The sequence below is a fragment of the Aotus nancymaae genome, unplaced genomic scaffold (genome assembly GCF_030222135.1).
Source record: "Aotus nancymaae isolate 86718 unplaced genomic scaffold, 86718_ANA_hifiasm-v0.15.2.pri h1tg000057l, whole genome shotgun sequence".
NCBI lineage: Eukaryota > Metazoa > Chordata > Mammalia > Primates > Aotidae > Aotus > Aotus nancymaae.
Genome location: NW_026988471.1, coordinates 35,689,976 through 35,709,494, shown reverse-complemented (window position 1 = coordinate 35,709,494; position 19,519 = coordinate 35,689,976). Strand labels below are relative to the sequence as shown.

Here is a 19,519-nt window from a genome sequence, read left to right as displayed (position 1 = left end):
TTTTTTAAGAGATAGGCTCTTGCACTGTTGCCTAGGTTTGGAGTATAGTGGTGCAGTCATAGCTCACTATAGCCTCAGACTCCTGGACTCAAGAGATCCTCCTGCCTCAAGCCTTCTAGGTAGCTAAAACTAGAGGAATGCACCACTGTGCTTGGCTAATTTCAAAAAAAAAAATTGTAGAGACCAGGTGCAATGGCTCACACCTGTAATCCCAGCACTTTGGGAGGCTGAGACGGGCGGATCACTTGAGGTCAGGAGTTTGAGACCAGCCTGGCCAACGTGGCAAAACCTCATCTCAACTGAAAATACAAAAATTGGCCAGGTGTGGTGGTGGATTCCTGTAATTTCAGCTACTTGGGAAGCTGAAGCAGGAGAATTTGCTTGAACCTAGGAGGCGGACGTTGCAATGAGCTGAGATTGCGCCACTGCACTCCAGCCTGGGCGACAGAGCGAGACCCCTGTCTCAGATTTTTTTTTTTTTTTTTTTTTTTTGCTTTTCTTTATTACCCCTTTCTACACTGAAGTTTGCCCATAAGTTTTTTTTTTTTTTTTTTTTTTTTTTAAGAGAAGGGGTCTCGCTCTGTTGCCCAGGCTGGTCTCAGACTCAGCCCCACAGGGTTCTCCTACCTTGCCACCTTGGTCTCCCAAAACACTAAAAGTACAGGCATGAGCCTCTGAGCCTGACCAATTCTTTCATTTATTCAAAGAGTATTTATTATTAGACATGATTGAATATAAAACTCAAAATGTCGGGTACATGTACTGGTTAATACAGTTGACTTGTTTATTTTAAGAAAGTTAGTTCACTCCTTTAGCAGCTAGAGTTTGAACTACTAAATTCATCTGACTGACTTACAAGTGTTTGTCATATGTAACCACCTCTAGGAAACTACTCAAAGACCGTCTCTGACATTTGTCAGAACAATTTGCATTTATAAAGAGTGACATTTTGTTATTGACTAAATTAAATAAAATTATTATTTTAATTTGACATTTTGCTTTTAACTGATTTTTCTATGATGATTGTTGAAGGAATTGGATTGGTATGTTCAAAATGATACAAAATAGGATATTTCAAGTTATTCACAGAGTAAAACTGATATATTTGAAGCACAGTTTGCAGCTAATGAAAGTGTTCCAATGGACACTTTAAAAAATTTTCTGGCCGGGCGCGGTGGCTCACGCCTGTAATCCCAGCACTTTTCGGGGCCAAAGTGGGCGGATCACTTGAGGCCAAGAGTTCGAGACCAGCCTGGCCAACATGGTGAAACCCCGTCTGTATTAAAAATACAAAAATTAGCCAGGTGTGGTGGCGGGCACATGTAATCCCAGCTACTTGGGAGACTGAGGCAGGAGAATCACTTGAACCCAGGAGACGGAGGTTACAGTGAGTGGAGATGGCACCACTGCACTCCAGTCTGGGCAACAAAGTGAGACTCTGAGAAAAAAAATAAAGAAAAAATTTTATTTGAAATAAACATTTTTAGATGAACTATAATATACCTACAGAAGAGTGCTGATATCATAAGGGTACATCTCAGTGAATTGTCATCAGGATAGAATTATCACCCTCCCATGTCACTGCCCCTTAGGTCAACAAGTAGAACATTACCAGGGCTCTAGAAGTCCTCTTCTTGCTGCCTTTCTTTAATTACTACTGCTTTCCTGCCCCACAGAGGTAATACTGACTTGTAACACCACATATTAATTTTGTCACATGTAGGCACATTTTAGAGTTTTAAATTTGAAATTTTTTATATTCTTCCAGGTTATAAAATTAAAGAATTATATTTTGAATGAGACTAGCACTTGTAATATATATTTAGTATTTAATAGAAATTATTTAGGTAATCAGCATGAAATATCAAATGAGGAAAACTTACTTTCCTATAGTCATTTTTCTATATAGTGAAAATGAAAGGACAGTGGATTCTTAGATTTGTTTCATGTTTTACTTTTTCAATTAGTTGATGCCATTACTTGTAGCTAAGATATGGAGAAAGGAATAAATTATTTAAAGCTTTTGCTCACTGAATTTTATTGTCTTTAAAAGCATTTAAGAACAAAAACAATTAAGTGTATACGTGCACTTATAAGAAATTTGAAGCAAGCAAATTAGATTAAATGTTGACTCTTTAGAGATTTTAAAATATTTCCTTTGTCTTCCCTCTTCAGTGGAAGCATTGACATTTCCTCCTTCTTCTGGAAAGTCATTCATCATGGGAGCAGATGAAGCCCTTGAAAGTGAACTGGGACTTGGAGAATTAGCAGGCCTTACAGTGGCCAATGAAGCAGACTCACTAACTTACGATGTAAGTAGTAGTTTTGTTTTGATGTTTTTACTTGGTTTTTTTAAAATTAAAAGTAGGGCCGGGCATGGTGGCTCACGCCTGTAATTCCAGCACTTTGGGAGGCTGAGGTGGACAATCACTTCAGGTCAGGAGTTCAAGACCAGCCTGGCTAACATGGAGAAACCCTGTCCCTACTGAAAATACAAAAATTAGCCAGGCATAGTGGCAGGTGCCAGTAATTCCAGCTACTCAGGAGGCTGAGGCAGGAGAATTGATTGAGCCCAGGAGGCGGAGGTTGCAGTGAGCCAAGATCGCACCACTGCACTCTAGCCTGTGCAACAGAGTGAGAATCCATCTCAAAAAAGTAAAATAAAATAAAAAGTTAATTTTATAGAAAACGAAGGCAATGGTAAAACTACTTTACAAGTATAGAACTTGGTTCAGTTTTCATTGTAAACTTTGAAAGATACATAAAGAAAAACTAAATTTTTCTATAACCTAGATATTAAAATTATGGGCTTTACCTAAATCCATAATTCAGTATAGTTTGTTTATTGGTTTTAGATAGGGGAAATTATTCCTTTTCCATTACCAAATTTGGATTTTGTTTTATGTTTTAGGGCACCAACAATTTGTTATAATTCATGCCTACCTAAACAGCAGCATTTGCTTGCTTCTTTAGTACATCAATTACTATCCTGTTGAGAAGTAATTTTAATTATTAGTAGGCATGAATGTATACAGTGTGCTTTTCAAATATTAAGGATGACCCATCAGAGATTTGGACCAAAACTGAAATCTTTGTACCTTTGCGCATGCATTTACTTAATTCCAAATGTAATTGTTTTATAAATGCAGTTATAATTGCTCATCACAATAAATAATTTATTAGAAAATTAGTTGCTTATGTCATAGGTAAAGTATTTATAACCCATCTTATTTCATTAAATTCCTCTCACTTTGGTAGTTTATCACCTCTGTTGGAAAACACAGTGTATCCCTTGAGGCACATAGACCATGCAGGGGATGTAGGATGGATGCCTAAGCAAACCATAGACATGGTAAAGAAGCACTCCAAAGAGGAACGCTTACCACCCACTTATCTTCACACAGATAAAAAACTCCCAACCTCTTTGCTGAGCCCATTAGTAAGTCTTTTGGGTTTTACATCCAAAAACAGTTGAAATCTATATACTGTTTTTTACTTTCCATCCTGGTTCATTATTTTCTTAGCCAGAGCTACTACAATAACCATCTAATCTAAACGGTCTCCTTGCACTTCATTCTCTACAAATACACAGATTTTTAAAAACATTTTAAATATACGTATATATTTTTTGAGGCAGGGTCTCAACGGCTAGAGTGCAGTGCACCCTCCACCCCATGGGCTCAAGTGATCCTCCCATCTCAGCCTCCAAAGTAGCTGGGACCATAGGCACGCACCATCACACCCAGCTACTTTCTTATATTTTTGGTAGAGACAGGCTTTTGTTTTATTGCTCAGGCTAGTCTCAAACTCCTAAGCTCAAGCAGTTCACCTGCCTCGGCCTTCCCACAAAATACTGGGATTATGGGTATGAACCACCATGCCCACTGATAAATATATATATATTTTTAATTGTACTTTAGGTTCTGGGGTACATGTGCAGATCATGCAGGATTGTTGCATAGGTACATACATGGCAATGTGGTTTGTTGCCTCCATCTCCCCCGTCACCTATATCTGGCATTTCTCCCCATCTTATCCCTCCCCAACCTTCCCACCTGCTGCTCTCCCTCCCCTCTACCCCTCCAACAGACCCCAGTGTGTGATGCTTCCTCCTTGTGTTCTCATTGTTCAGCACTCACCTATGAGTGAGAACATGTGCTGTTTGATTTTCTGTTCTTGTGTCAGTTTGCTGAGAATGATGGTTTCCAGATTCATCCATGTCCCTACAAAGGACATGAGCTCATCGTTTTTTATGGCTGCATAGTATTCCATGGTATATATGTGCCACATTTTCCTTGTCCAGTCTATCATCGATGGGCATTTAGGCTGGTTCCAGGTCTTTGCTATTGTAAACAGTGCCACAATGAACATATGTATGCATGTGTCTTTATAATAGAACAATTTATAATCCTTTGGATATATACCCAGTAATGAGATTGCTGAGTCAAATGGAATTTCTATTTCTAGGTCCTTGAGGAATTGCCACACTGTGTTTCACAATGGTTGAACTAATTTACACTCCCACCAACAGTGTTAAAGTGTTCCTATTTCTCCACATCCTCTCTAGCATCTGTTGTCTCCAGATTTTTTAATGATCGCCATTCTAACTGGCGTGAGATGGTATCTCGATGTGATTTTGATTTGCATTTCTCTAATGACCAGTGATGATGAGCATTTTTTCATGTTTATTGGCCTCATATATGTCTTCTTTTGAAAAGTGTCTGTTCATACTCTTTGCCCACTTTTGAATGGGTTTGTTTGTTTGTTTCTTGTAAAACTATTTTAGATCTTTGTAGATTCTGGATATTAGCCCTTTGTCAGATGGGTAGATTGCAAAAATTTTTTCCCATTCTATTGGTTGCTGGTTCACTCAAATGATTTTTTTTTTTTTTTTTTTTTTTTTTTTTTGCTGTACAGAAGTTCTGGAGTTTAATTAGATCCCATTTGTCTATTTTGGCTTTTGTTGCCAGTGCTTTTGGTGTTTTAGTCATGAAGTCCTTGCCTATGCCTATGTCCTGAATGTTTTTGCCTAGGTTTTCTTCTAGGGTTTTTATGGATCTGGAGTTAATTTTAGTGTAAGGTGTCCAGAAGTGGTCCAGTTTCTGCTTTCCGCACATGACTAGCCAGTTTTCCCAACACCATTTATTCAACAGGGAATCCTTTCCCTATTGCTTGTTTTTGTGAGGTTTGTCAAAGATCAGATGGTTGTAGATGTGTGGCATTGCCTCCGAGGCCTCTGTTCATTGGTCTATATCTCTGTTTTGGTACCAGTACTATGCTGTTTTGACTACTGTAGCCTTGTAGTGTAGTTTGAAGTCAGGTAGCATGATGCCTCCCGCTTTGTTCTTTTTGCTTAGGATTGTCTTGGATATGTGGGCTCTCTTTTGGTTCCATATGAAGTTTAAGGTGTTTTTTTTTCCAGTTCTGTGAAGAACGTCATTGGTAGCTTCAGCAATCAGGCAAGAAAAAGAAATAAAGGGTATTCAATTAGGAAAGGGGGAAGTCAAATTGTCTCTATTTGCAGACAACATGATTGCATATTTAGAAGACCCCATCGTCTCAGCCCAAAATCTTAAACTGTTAAGCAACTTCAGCAAAGTTTCAGGATACAAAATCAGTGTGCAGAAATCAGAAGCATTTCTATACACCAATAACAGACTAACAGAGAGCCAAATCAAGAGCAAACTGCCATTCACAATTGCTACAAAGAGAATAAAAAACCTAGGAATACAACTAACAAAGGATGTAAAGGACCTCTTCAAGGAGAACTACAAACCACGGCTCAAGGAAATAAAAGAGAACACAAACAGACGGAAAAACATTCCATGCTCATGGTTAGGAAGAATCAATATCATGAAAATGACCATACTGCCCAAAGTAATTTATAGATTCAACAGATTTTTTAAAAATTGTTTCTGTTTTTAATGGTTTTTTTTTTTTGTAGCCTTATATTTCACATTTGTCTTTTTAAAACACCATTAAGTTGATTTTTGTGCCCCCACGCCGTAATCTTTGATAACCTTTACTTTATCTTTTAGTTGGAGTATTCAATCCTTCAATCCTTTTTTTTTTTTTTTTGAGGCATAGTCTCACTCTGCTGCCCAGAATAGAACAGTGGTGTGATCACAGCTCACTGTAGCCTTGACCTTCTGGACTTAAGCCATCCTCCTACCTCAGCCTCCCAAGTAGCTGGGACCAAAGGCGTGCACCACCATGCCTGGCTTTTTAATTTTTTGTATAAATGGGATCATGCTATGCTGCCTAGGCTGGTCTCGAACTACTGGGCTCCAGCGATCTGCCCACCTCAGCCTCACAGAATGCTGGGATTACGGGCATGAGCCATTGTGCCTGGCTTGGGTAAATTTTTTTTATTCAGCCTTCCACCTTTCTACTACTTGGAATTTCAACACTCTTTTGCTACTCTTTCAGTGAGTACCCTAGAGATTATCACATACATCTTTATCAAAATTTTCTGTGCAAAGATCTTATCAGTGCTTTTAATTTTTAACCCCTGTCCTACTTATATGTCATTCTTGTTACACATTTCTGAATAGGTTTATCTTCTATAAGAAAATTATCGTTTCATATACTCTATATTCAGTTAGGATTATTTATTTTACATTTTACATTATCCTTTACACATTTTGCTTTATAAAATTCTTTTCTGTATGTCTAACTGTCCATCTGGGATCACTTTCCTTTCACCTGAGAACAGTTAGTATTCCTCTTTCGTGAAGGTCTGTTGGTGTCCAGTTCTCTGTGTGTCTTGTTTTCTGTAATATCTTTGTAATTGACCTGAGTGGGTCAATCGTTATTGCATATTGAATTCTAGTTGACAGAGGTGGTTTTTTCTTTTTTTCCACTCCAAACATAGTAGTTTACTGTCTTTGTTTTTATGTTTTCTGCTAAGGTCAACTATCATTTCTGTTGTTGGTCGTTTAATGGTAGTCTGATTTTGTTCACTAATATTATCTGTGTCTTTGTTTTTAGCCAAGGTTTGGTTTCCTTTTTATTTAAGTTTCTTGAAGTTCTTAAATCTTTATGGCTTGATATATTTTCATCACTTTTGTGAAGTTCTCAGCCATTTCTCTTCGAGTACCACTTTTGCACCTCTGTCTCTCTTTCTCTTATTTTGGAATATAGTTGTATGTGTGTTATACCTTCTTCCTGTGACCTTTGTCTCCTATTCTCTTTCTTTATTTTTTTATGACTCATCTTTCAGTTTACGAATTCTCTCTTCAGTAATATGTAGTTGGTAGTTAAGCCCATCTATTGAGGTCTTACAGTTTTTGCTTCTTGAATTCTTGTTGTAAAATTGTTTACAGATTTCTTCCAAATTTTCAATCTTGTCTTTTATCTTCTTGAACATAATAAACATGATTTTTTTTTTTTTTTTTTTAAAGACAGAATCTTAGTCTGTTACCCAGGCTGGAGTGCAGTGGCATGATCTTGACTCACTGCAACTTCTGCTTCCTGGGCTCAGGCTCTCCTCCTATCTCAGCCTCTTGAGTAGCTAGGCTATAGACGTGCACCAGTACACTCAGCTAAAGCATGATTATTTTGAAGTTGAATTGGAAACTCTGTAGTTCTTTTACTAATATGTGTTGTTCTGCTCATTTTCATTTATATTGTCTTACATCCTTATATACATGATTATTTTTTATTTTCAAGAAACTATTATTTGAAAAATTGTCTGTAGAAATAACTTCAGACCAAATGCTATAATTTAAGTTGCTTTTCTCAGATGTATGCAGCCACTACATCTGGGATCTGGGATCACTTTATTCCATTAAATTTTTTTTTTTAACTCCATTTAAAATTTTTACAGTCCCTGCAAGGCCTTGGCTTCTTGTAGTTCACCCTTATGTGCAGGTTCATCAAATTGTATCCCCATGACATTTCAAAGCTGTCAAAAACACTGCTTAGCCTCTCAGCCATCTCCTCTGGAATCAGTAAACAGCGTATGGGGAAAAACAGCCCAAACATTGTGCTTACCTTTTAGGCCTCTTTTTTCCTCTGGATTTTGGCCTGGTTTTTCTTCAGTATTTTGTTCTCTGTTTTTTTGTATTCTGCTTTTCTACTTGTCCTTAGTGCAGAGGTAGCTCATAGTACCTGATCCGTCATGACTAGAAGCCGAAGTTCCCATTAGATACTTTTCTTCCCTCTATTCTAGCTCCACAAAGAGTTTTTCCAGTATGTAATAGAACTTAGTTCTCTCTCCAGAGAAAGCTGATTTCTTTTTTCATAGCTTTTAATTGTTAGAAAATTTGGTGTTATGTCTGTCTCCTGCTTTCCAAAAGTAGTTCGTGGTTTCGTAATTATACCAGTAATCTGTGGTTATGTAACAAATTAGGCCAAAATTTAGCAGCTTAAAACAAAGAAACCTTTATTATCTCATAGTTTCTGTGGGTCAGGAATACAGAAGCAATTTAGTCAGGTGATTCTGTCTTAGTGTCTCCAATGTAGTTGCAGTCAAGATGTCGGCAAGAGCTGCAGTCTCACCTGAATACTCGACTTGTGGTGGGGTGGGGATCTGCTTTCAAGCTCTTCCTGTGGTTGTTGGGAGGCCTTGCTTGGTTCTTTGCTGGCTATTGGCAGAGACTTCAGTTCTTCACCACATAGGTCTCTCCATGGGCTTTTCATTGTGGAAGCTGACTTTCCCCACTCTGAGTGCATGTGAAAAGAGAGCAAGAACACTCAAGATGGAAGATGTTATAACTTAATTTTGGAAGTCACTTGTTCTCACTTCTGCTATATGCTATTGGTGACAGAGAGCAACCCCATAATGTGGGAGGGAATTATGTAAGGTTTAACTCTAAGGAAGTGGGGCTGATTGGGGCCATCGTAGTGGCTGCCTACCACATTAAGATATTCAGAAGGAATCAGATTGCTTTTTCACATGAAAGCCTTCCAGGTGTTTAAAAAGAGCAGTTATGATTCAAGTCAGCTTTTTTTCTTCCAGAATAACCAGCCCCAGTACTTACAGTAGTTCCTTGCAGGATGTGTTTTATGTTCTCTTATTATCCTAATTTGACATATTCTATCCAGTTTTTTTCTGCAGATTTTTTATTCCACATCCAGACTGTTTGGGTTTGAATCCAGGCCCTTCCTCTTACTAGCAGGGTTTTTTGGGCAAGGCACTTAACTTCTCTTTTCCTGTTGTGTCTAGTCTATAAAGTGGGGATAATGTTAATTCCTTCTTCAGAGAGTTATTTTGAGGATTAAGTCAGTTCATGCATATGAATTATTTTCAATAATGGTTAAAATAATGAACAATGCCCAAAATAATAGCTGTTGTTAGTATTGCTGTATTTTTGTCATTTGTAAATAAGTAGTATTTCTTCAGTCTTCTACCAGTACAGTCATACATTGCTTAATGATGGGGATATATTCTGAGAAATGAGCATTAGGGGATTTCATTGTCATACAGATATCCTAGAGTATACTTACAAGCCTAGATGGTAGAGGCTTTACAAACCTGTATGGCATGTTACTGTACTGTAGGCAACTGTAACACAATGGTAAGTTTGTATCTAAACATGTCTAAACATAGAAAAGATGTAGTAAAAATACAGTGTATTTTTTAAAAATACTTTTATATGTGTATAAAAGTATACTTGTATAGTACATTTAATCACGAATGGAGCTTGCTGGACTGAAAGTTGCTCTTAGTGAGTGAGTGGTGAGTGAATGTGAAGGTCCAGGACATTACCATACACTGCTGTTGACTTTGTAAACACTGTACACCTAGGCTGTGCTAAATTATATATTTAAAAAGTTTTCTTCAATAATAAATTTACCTTAGCTTACTATAATTTTTTACTTTGTAAACTTAATTTTTTAAAACATTTTGGCTCTTTTGTAATACACAGCTTAAAACACAAACACATTGTATAGCTGTAGAAAAATATTGTCTTCCTTTTTTTCCTTGTTCTATAAGCTTTTTCCTATTTTTAAAATTTTTAATGTTTATTTTTACTTTTTAACTTTTTTGTTAAGAATGAATACACAAACATGCATATTAGCCTAGGCCTATACAAGGTCAGGATCATCAGTATCACTCTCTTCCACCTTCATATCTTATCCCACTAGAAGGTCTTCAGGGGGAAATCACAGTCAAGGAGCTGTCATCTTCTATAATAACAATGCCTTCTGGTAGAATACTCCTGAAGGACCTGTCTAAAGCTGTTTTACAGTTAACTTTTTAAAAATAAGTAAAAGAAATATACTCTAATAAAAATTATAATAAAAATTATAATACATAAACCAGTAACAGTAGTTTATCATTATCCAGTATTGTGTTCTGTACATAATTATACATGGTAGACTGTAATATGACTGGCAGCACAAATAGGTTTGTTTACACCAGCATAACCACAAACACGTGAGTAATATATTGTACTACAATATTAAAACAGCTATGATGTCATTATAGGAATTTTTCAGCTCCATTATAATTTTATGGGACCAGTATCATATATGTTGTCCATCGTTGACAAAAATGTAGTTATGTGGCACATGACTGTACTTTTGCTACTCTTATTTAAGCTTAGTCTGATTGTTAGCCTTGGAGTGTGAAGAATTCATGTCTTAGGGTGCTAGTGTAAAGTCAAATATAATCTACCTCTTCAGCTTTTTTGTTATATAATGGGAATGAAAAAATAGTGCTTTTTTTTCATTTTTGAGATTGAGTTAACATGGAGGGAAAGAACATAATGTGTGTGTGTTACCAGTGGAATGCATTCTTTGTGTTGTCTCTTCCATTTTTAACATTTTATGTTTTCAGTTTATCAACTTTATTTCCAGTTTGATGAAGAAAATTTAGCTATTAGACAGTATTTAAAATCTCAAAAGTATGATATTTTAAAATGTTAGCAAGTTTAAAGATAACTTAGTTTTTCAACTCTTACCCAAGATTATAATAGAATACTATAATTTGTGTTGAATTACTTGGTTTTATTTAGCATCATAGTAAAGATCTATTTTATATAATTTGATTCACTTTTTGTATTGAATTATGTTAACTGTTTTTGTAATATACCTTTAATGATTCTTCAAAGAAAACTAGTGTTGGGTTATTGCTAAGTTTGCTTCTTGGTTTGGTTATTTACAGATAAAAATTATATTGTTTTAAAAATGACAAAGTGATGGTTTAGTGACAAATCATCAAGAATTAACGTTGAAACGCAAGTTTTTCCCCCTGTCCTGAACTAAGTGCGTAGATATCTTTGTTTTGTTTCTTTAATAGATAGCAAACAATAAAGATGCATTGAGGAAGACATGGAACCCTAAGTTTACATTAAGAAGTCATTTTGATGGCATCCGAGCCCTTGCTTTCCATCCCATTGAGCCTGTTTTGATAACAGCATCAGAGGATCACACATTAAAAATGTGGAATTTGCAGAAAACAGCCCCAGCCAAAAAGTGAGAATATTCTGCTTTAACATTACTTGAATGTTTTAACATTTTCAGCAGAAAACTACATATTTTATTATTTCTATTAAATTTCCCAAACATTTCTTCTAGTTCTTTCTTCCATGTCATGTAATTATATTGTGTTTTTCTGTTTATACAACTTAATGTTAGGTTAGAAAACTGATGCTTAGGAAGATACGGTATTATCTGATGGTTTCCCTAGGGTTTATGAGTACTGATTACAGTCCTTATACATAACAGTATTTTTAAATGGCCACTATATTTGGGGAGCCCCTTATCCATACTGAAGGTTTTGACTGTTCTTATAAACAGGTATATGCATCTTTAAAATAATCAAATCTCCACCTTCACCTTGCCCTATTGTTTACTATATTTAGACTTACGGGGTAGAGCAGAGAAAAGCCTCACTGGGATGGGTGGAGGGCCTCTCCTCTTATCTTTTGGCCTTGAAAGTTTAGGTACTTTCCATACCCACCAATATGTTTGGACTCAAGAGGCTAATTTAACTGCTAGTGCTTGCCTTGGCCCCTTAGTTCCTGTTTAAGCATGGATAGACGTGAGTTAGTATAAACCCTTTAAAAGTCACATAGCTAAACCTGATTCTACGTGCTTGAGTCCTTATAGGAACTCCTCTCCTTCTTTGGGTCACATGTCAAAAAAAAAAAAACAAAAACTCAGCATCTGCCAGCAAAGCCCCTTTTGCAGCATCAGGCACTTTGTTATTATAAGAGTCATCACTAAACATCAAAAATTGTACTACCAATGGAAGAAATCTGTCACCTGGTTTAAGAGAAATCAGTGTCATTCATGCTGTGTCATACATAGGGTAGATGAAATACTTGATTTATCAGTCTACTTCAGAAGGTTCGGCCACATATTGCTAAAAGCAGGTGGACCCTCATATAGATTAGGTGTTTTCAAAAGAGAAAAATGATTTCCTAGTTATACGTTGTGAGATAACATGTCTATAAATAATTGCAATATAATGTAGAAAACAGTAAGTACGTGACTTTAAATCCAGTTTCCATCAAAGTCATAGCCAGTATTAGAGTATAGTATGCCTATAATAATGGTGTTCTGAGTAATGAATAAACTGATAATTTGGACAGTCTCTACAGTATGGAGGATAGACATATTAACCTTATTGGAAAGGCAAGGAAATAAAAGTACCATTTGTTGATACCCTACTGTGTGCATGATTGTGTCCTGTGGTGTTTTCTAATTGTAGAATCCTGTTTAATCCTGTGATATTTGGTGTTACTCCCATTTTTCTGTTTGGTTTTAAACAGAGGAATCTGAAATTCTGAAAGAGTAAATAATTTGCTTAAAGTTAGCCAATTAGTGACAGAACTGGAAATTTAGTTCAGAAATTTATCTCCCCAAAGCCCATGTTGTTTCTCTTGAATGAAGCTATCTTTTCCGTTAGTCAAATAGATTATGACAGGGCTAAAAATACTGTAAAGATGCTATTACTAAACAAGAATCTTGTTCTTGATGCCATGAAAGTATAATTGGTGTTAAATGAGCTTTCTTATGTACCGTGTAGTTAGGATGGTATAATCCCATAATGTTTGTATTTTTAAAGGCAATTTTATGACATATATTTAATTATACTGTTTACTACTGAAACTTAGAGTGATAAAAGTCATCTCTCTTTGATTTAGGAGTACTTCTCTTGATGTAGAACCTATCTATACATTCAGAGCCCATAAGTAAGTATGTGCTTTTTCTTTATTTTAAACTAAAATTGTTGTAAAACAGCATGATTAGGATATTTTATTTTCTTTCACTTATTAGGTATTGTTTGTATTTAAGAGTGTTTTTTAAATGTACAAGAAATTGGCAGATAATATAATGTTAAAACTAAGTTCATCACTGCCAAATAGAGATTTGTGCTTAAATTAGATTTTATTTACATGATGTTTAAGTGAGGTTCATATTTATATCTTTAAACTAGAGGCAAGTAGGTTTAAATATTAGAAATTCCAACTTTTTTCCCTTATGTAACCTGGATTAAAATATTCCAGTGCCTGTTTTGGCAGCACATACCCTAAAATTGGAAAGATACAGAGATTAGCGAGGCCTCAGTACAAGGATGACACAGATTCATGAAGAGTTCCATATTTTTCTTTTTCTTTTTTTTTCTTTTTTTTAAGATGAAGTCTTACTCTGTTGCCCAGGCTGGAGTGCATAAGAGTTCCATATTTTTCTTTTTCTTTTTTTTTCTTTTTTTTAAGATGAAGTCTTACTCTGTTGCCCAGGCTGGAGTGCAGTGGCATGATCTAATAGTGACAGAGTTTCTCACCCTGTTGGCCAGGCTGGTCTCAAACTCCTGGCTTGAACTCTGACCTCAAGTGATCTGCCCTCCTTGGCTTCCCAAAGTGCTGGGATTACAGGCATGAGCCACCACGCCTGGCCAAAGGGTTTCATATTTTTTCTAAATGTGGAAGCAAAAGAAATATTACCAGCCCCCACAAAAACACAATTAGTTACATAAACTACTGACACGTTATAGCAACTACACAATTAAGTATGTGTAATAACCAGCTAACAACATGACAGGATCAAATGCGCACATATCAGTGTTAACCTTGAATGTAAAAATGGCTAAATGCCCCAATTAAAAGGCATATGTTGGCAAGTTGCATAAAGAAGCAAGACCCAACTATATACTGTCATTAAGAGACCCATCTCACATGCAGAGACCCATCTCACATGCAGTAACACACATAGACTCAAAGAAAAGGGATGGAGAACGATCAATCAAGCAAATGGAAAACAGAAAAAAGCAGGATTCGCTACTTTAGACAAAACAGGCTTTAAACCAACTAAGATCAGTAAAGACAAAGAAGGGCATTACGTGATGGTAAAGGATTTAATTCAACAAAAGACTTAACTATCCTAAATATATATGCACCCAATACAGGAGCACCCAGATTCATAAATTCTTAGAGACCGTCAAAGAGATTTAGATAACCATACAATAATAGTGGGAGACTTTAACAACGCACTGGATGTATTAGATCATCAAGGCAGAAAACTAAGATATTCAGGACCTGAACTTGATGCTTGACCAAATGGACCTAACATATATCTACAGAACTCTCGACCCCAAAATAACAGAATATATGGTCTTCTCATTTGCACATGGCACATACTCTTAAAATCAGCCACACTCCTGGCCATTAAACTCCTGTTCTCAGCAAATTTAGAAAAACTGAAATCATACCAACCACACTCTCAGACCAAATACAATAAAAATAGAAATCAATGGCTGGGTGCAGGGGCTCACGCCTATAATTCCAGCACTTTGGAAAGCTGAGATGAGTGGATTGCATGAGCTCTGAAGTTTTAGACCAACCCTGGCAGTGTGGCAGAACCCCATCTCTACAAAAAATACAAAAATCAGCCATGAGTGGTGGTATGCTCCTGTAGTCTCAACTCCCAGGGGGCTAAGGTGGGAGGATCACTTGAGTCTGGGAGGTGGAGTTTGCAGTAAGCCAAAGTCATGCCACTGCACTCCACCCTGAGCAAAAGAGCAATACTCTGTCTGAAATAAATAAATAATTGAAATCAATACCAAGATTGCTCAAAACCATACAGTTACATGGAAGTTCACCTGCTCCTGAATGACTTCTTAGTAAATAATGAAATTAAGGGAGAAATCAAAAAATTATTTGAAACTAATGAAAGATACAACATACCAAAATCTCTAGGAGGCAGCTAAAGCTGTGTTGAAGTTTATAGTGCTAAACACCCACATCAAAAAGTTAGAAAGATCTCAAATTAACAACTTAACATCACACACAAGAGAAGAGACAACCCCAAAGCTAGCAGAAGACAAGAAATAACCAAACTCAGAGTTGAACTGAATGAAATTGAGACACAGAAAAAAACCATGTAAAAGAGCATTAAAACCAGAATTTGGTTTTTTGAAACAATAAGTAAGATAGGTAGACCACTAGCTAAACTAATAAAGAAAAAAAGAGAAGATCCAAGTACAACAGAAATGATAAATGGAATATTACCACCAACCCCACAGAAATTAAAAAAAAACAAAAACCAGAGGCTATTATGAACACCTCTGTGTACACACACAAACTAGAAAATGTAGAAGAAAAGGATAAATTCCTGAAAACAACATCCCAAGACTGAACCAGGAAGAAATGCAAACTGTGAACACACCAATACTGAGTTCTGAAATTGAATCAGTAATAAAAAACTTACTAAGAAGTAAAAGCCCAGGTCCAGATGGATTCACAACTGAATTTTACCAAGCGCATAAAGAAGAGCTGGCACCAGCCTGGCCAACGTGGTAAAAACCCATCTCTACTAAAAATACAAAAAAATTAGCCAGGCGTGGTGGCAGGTACCTGTAATTCCAGCTACTCGGGAGGCTGAGGCAGGAGAATCACTTGAACCTGGGAGGCAGAGGTTGAGTGAGCCAAGATCGCCATTGCATTCTAGCCTGGGTGACAAGAGTGAAATTCCACCCAAAAAAAAAAAAAATTTGAGGAGGAGTAACCTCTCCCTAACTCATTCTATGAGGCCAGCATCATCCTGATATCAAAACCTGGCAGATACACAACAAAAAAGGAAAACTTTAGGCCGATATCCTTGATGAACATAGATGCAAAAATCTTCAACAAAATACTAGCAGACCGAATGCAACAGCATATCAAAAAGCTAATCCACTGCAATCAAGTAGGCTTTATCCCTGGGTTGCAAGCTTAGTTCAACATACACAAATCAATGGTTCATCACATGAACAGAACTAAAAACAAAATCACTTGATTATCTCAATAGATGCAGAAAAGGCTTTCGATAAAATTCAGCATTGCTTCATTTTTAAAACCCTCCACAAACTAGGCATTGAAGGATTGTACCCCAAAATATTAAGAGCCAGCTATGACAAGCTCACAGCCAACATCATACTGAACAGGAAAAAATCTGGAAGCATTTCTCTTGAGACGTGGAACAATACAAGGATGTTTTGTAATTCTTCTTGTAGAGATCTTTTACCTCCCTGGTTAGCTGTATATCCTAGGTATGAGAACCACTCCTAATGGAAGTCCTAGCCAGAGCAGTCAGGCAAGAAAAAGAAAAGGCGTCCAAATAGGAACAAAGGCAGTCAAACTATCTCTGTTTGCAGACTGTATAATTTTATCCTAGAAAACGCCATAGTCTCTGCCCAAAAGCTCCTAAATCAGATAAACACCTTCAGCAAAGTTTCTGGATATAAAATCAGTATATGAAAATCAGTAGCATTTCTATACACAAATAGTGCCCAAGCTGAGTACCAAATCAGGAATGCAGTCTCATTCACAGTAGCTGCAAAAAAATAAAATACCTAGGAATACAGCTAACCAGGGAGGTGAAAGATCTCTACAACGAGAATTACAAAACACTGCTCAAAGAAATCAGAGATGACACAAAGAGATAGAAAAACATTCCATGTTCATGGATAGGAAGAATCAACATTGTTAAAATGGCCATACTGCCCAAAGCAATTTATAAGTTCAGTGCCATTCCTATCAAACTACCAATGACATTCTTCACAGAATTAGAAAAAATGTTTAAAATTTATATGGAAACCAAAAAAGAGCCTGAATAGCCACGGCAATCCTAAGCAAAAAGAACAAAGATGGAGGCATCACCTTTCCTGACTTCAGACTATACTACAGGGCTATAGTAACCAAAACAGAATGTTACTGGTACAAAAATAGCCCAGAAATAAAGCTGCACACCTGCAACCATCTATTCTTCAACAAAGTTGACAAAAGCAATGAGGAAAGGACTCCTTATTCAATAAATGATGCTGGGGTAAATGGGTAGCCACATGCAGAAGACTGAAACTGAAACCCTTCCTTATATCATATACAAAAATCAACTCAAGGTGGATTGTAGACTTAAATTTAAAACCTAAAACTATAAAGACTCTTGAAGAAAACATAGGGAATACCATTCTAGATGTAGACTCTGGCAAAGATTTCATGATGAAGACACCAAAAGCAATTGCAACGATGACAAAAAAATGACAAATGGGACCTAATTTAACTGAAGAGCTTCTGCATAGAATAGAAACTATCAGCAGAGTAAATAGTCCACAGAATGGGAGAAAATATTTGCAAACTATGATCCCGACAAAGGACTAATATCCAGAATCTATAAGTAATCTAAACAAATTAACAAACAAAACAAACTTCATTAAAAAGTGAGCAAAGGATGTGAACAGATAGTTTCTAAATAAGACATACATGTGGCCAACAGAAACAAAATAATGCTCAACATCACCTATTACAGAAATGCAAATCAATAATTAAAAAACAACCCCATTAAAAAGTGGGCAAAGGATGTGAGCAGTTAGTTTCCAAAAGAAGAGATGTGGCCAACAGACACAGAAAAATGCTCAACATCACTCATTGTTACAGAAATGCAAATCAAGACCACAATGTCATACCAGTCAGAATGGCTATTATTAGAAAGTCAAAAAATAACAGATGCTGGCAAGGCTGTGGAGAAAAGGGAACACTCATATGCTGCTGGTAGGAGTGTAAATTCAGCCACTGTGGAAAGCAGTTTGGTGATTTCTCAAAGAAGTTAGAACTACCAGTCAACCCAGCATTATTAGGTATACACCCAAAGGAATATAAATCATTCTGCTGTAAAGACACATGTATGTGTGTTCATCATAGCACTATTCATAGTAGCAAAGACATGGAATCAACCTAAATGCCCATCAGTGGTAAACTGGATAAAGAAACCGTGGTACATATATACCATGGAATACTATACAGCCATAAAAAGCGAGATCATGTCCTTTGCAGAAACATTATGGAACTGAAGGCCATCATCCTAAGCAAACTGATGCAGGAACAGAAAACCAAACACTGCCTGTACACTAAACAGTTATTATACATGGACACAATAAGGGAACAATAGACACTAGGGCCAACTTGACTGTGGAGGGTGGGAAGAGGGTGAGGATTGAAAAACTACCTATTGGGTACTATGTTTTTTTCCTGAGTGATGGAATAATATGTACACCAAACTGCCAAGGCATATAATTTATCTGTAGAACCAACCTGCATATGTACCCTTGAAACTAAAAGTTAAAAGGTTTTTTGAGAATTTTTTGTGTGTGTGATGATACATTGCATATATATTTTTTTCTGTTTCCATTTAAGGAATGTGCCTTTTCTCTTGATTTAGCACAGAGATTGGCATACTTTTTATGTAAAGAGTCACATAATAAATACCTGACTTTAAACTGTTAGATTTTTAAAAATATTTTAGGATTTACTGGTCATATCGTTTCTGTTGCATATTCTTTTTGTTTTGTTTTACAACCCTTTAAAAATGTAAAGACCATTCTTAGCTTGAGGATTGTACAAAAACAGACCAGTGGTTGGATTTGACCTACAGACCATAATTTACCAACATCTTAAACCAGAGGAAGAAAAATGAATGAACAGGCTTTGATAGTACCTGTGTTTTCATTTTTTCTAAAAAGCAGAAAAATAGAAAGCCATTTGAGTAAACATTCGTATTTTTAAGAAGTCATATTATTAGGTTGGTTTTTGAGAATAGCAATTGATTTCTTTTTTTTTAATCTCCTAGAGGTCCAGTGCTTTGTGTGGTAATGAGCAGCAATGGTGAGCAGTGTTACAGTGGTGGTACTGATGGACTGATCCAGGGCTGGAACACCACTAATCCCAACATTGACCCCTATGATTCTTACGGTAGGTGATTCCCCAAAGGTCGAAGGAATAAATTGAGTTTTTTAAACACTTTTTTTATAGAATATAAAAGGAAAAGATAAGAGATTTTTGAAAATAAATAGGTGAAGAGAACCACGTCTTTATTTTGTTTAAAAGGACTTCTATATTTAGGAATTAACTTGATATATAAATGTTAAAAGAAGAAAAGAGAAAAACAAACTTCTTGAAAATACAGTTCTCACTTCTCCAAAGTCTTATTGATTTTAAATCCAGGCTTGATTGACAGTTGTTTTCTTATTTTAGGCATTTGTAGGGTTCTTGATACCATTATTTACTAATCTGTAATAATATTTCATCACTAT

General features: G+C 36.2%; 1 protein-coding gene and 1 non-coding gene across 3 annotated transcripts in view; both read left to right on the top strand.

Annotated features, from left to right (window-relative positions):
• Window positions 1–19,519, top strand: part of STRN (striatin) — a 133,048-nt gene that overhangs the window by 95,505 nt on the left and 18,024 nt on the right. For both annotated transcript variants that reach the window (XM_012475494.2, XM_012475493.2), the window contains 4 exons: window positions 2,176–2,312; window positions 11,249–11,424; window positions 13,101–13,148; window positions 19,057–19,178. In XM_012475494.2, the coding sequence (XP_012330917.1) occupies window positions 2,176–2,312; window positions 11,249–11,424; window positions 13,101–13,148; window positions 19,057–19,178 (483 nt within the window). The remainder of the gene's footprint in view (window positions 1–2,175; window positions 2,313–11,248; window positions 11,425–13,100; window positions 13,149–19,056; window positions 19,179–19,519) is intronic.
• Window positions 13,463–13,564, top strand: LOC135269788 (U6 spliceosomal RNA). Its single transcript, XR_010338045.1, has one exon. It is a non-coding gene; the product is annotated as a U6 spliceosomal RNA (small nuclear RNA).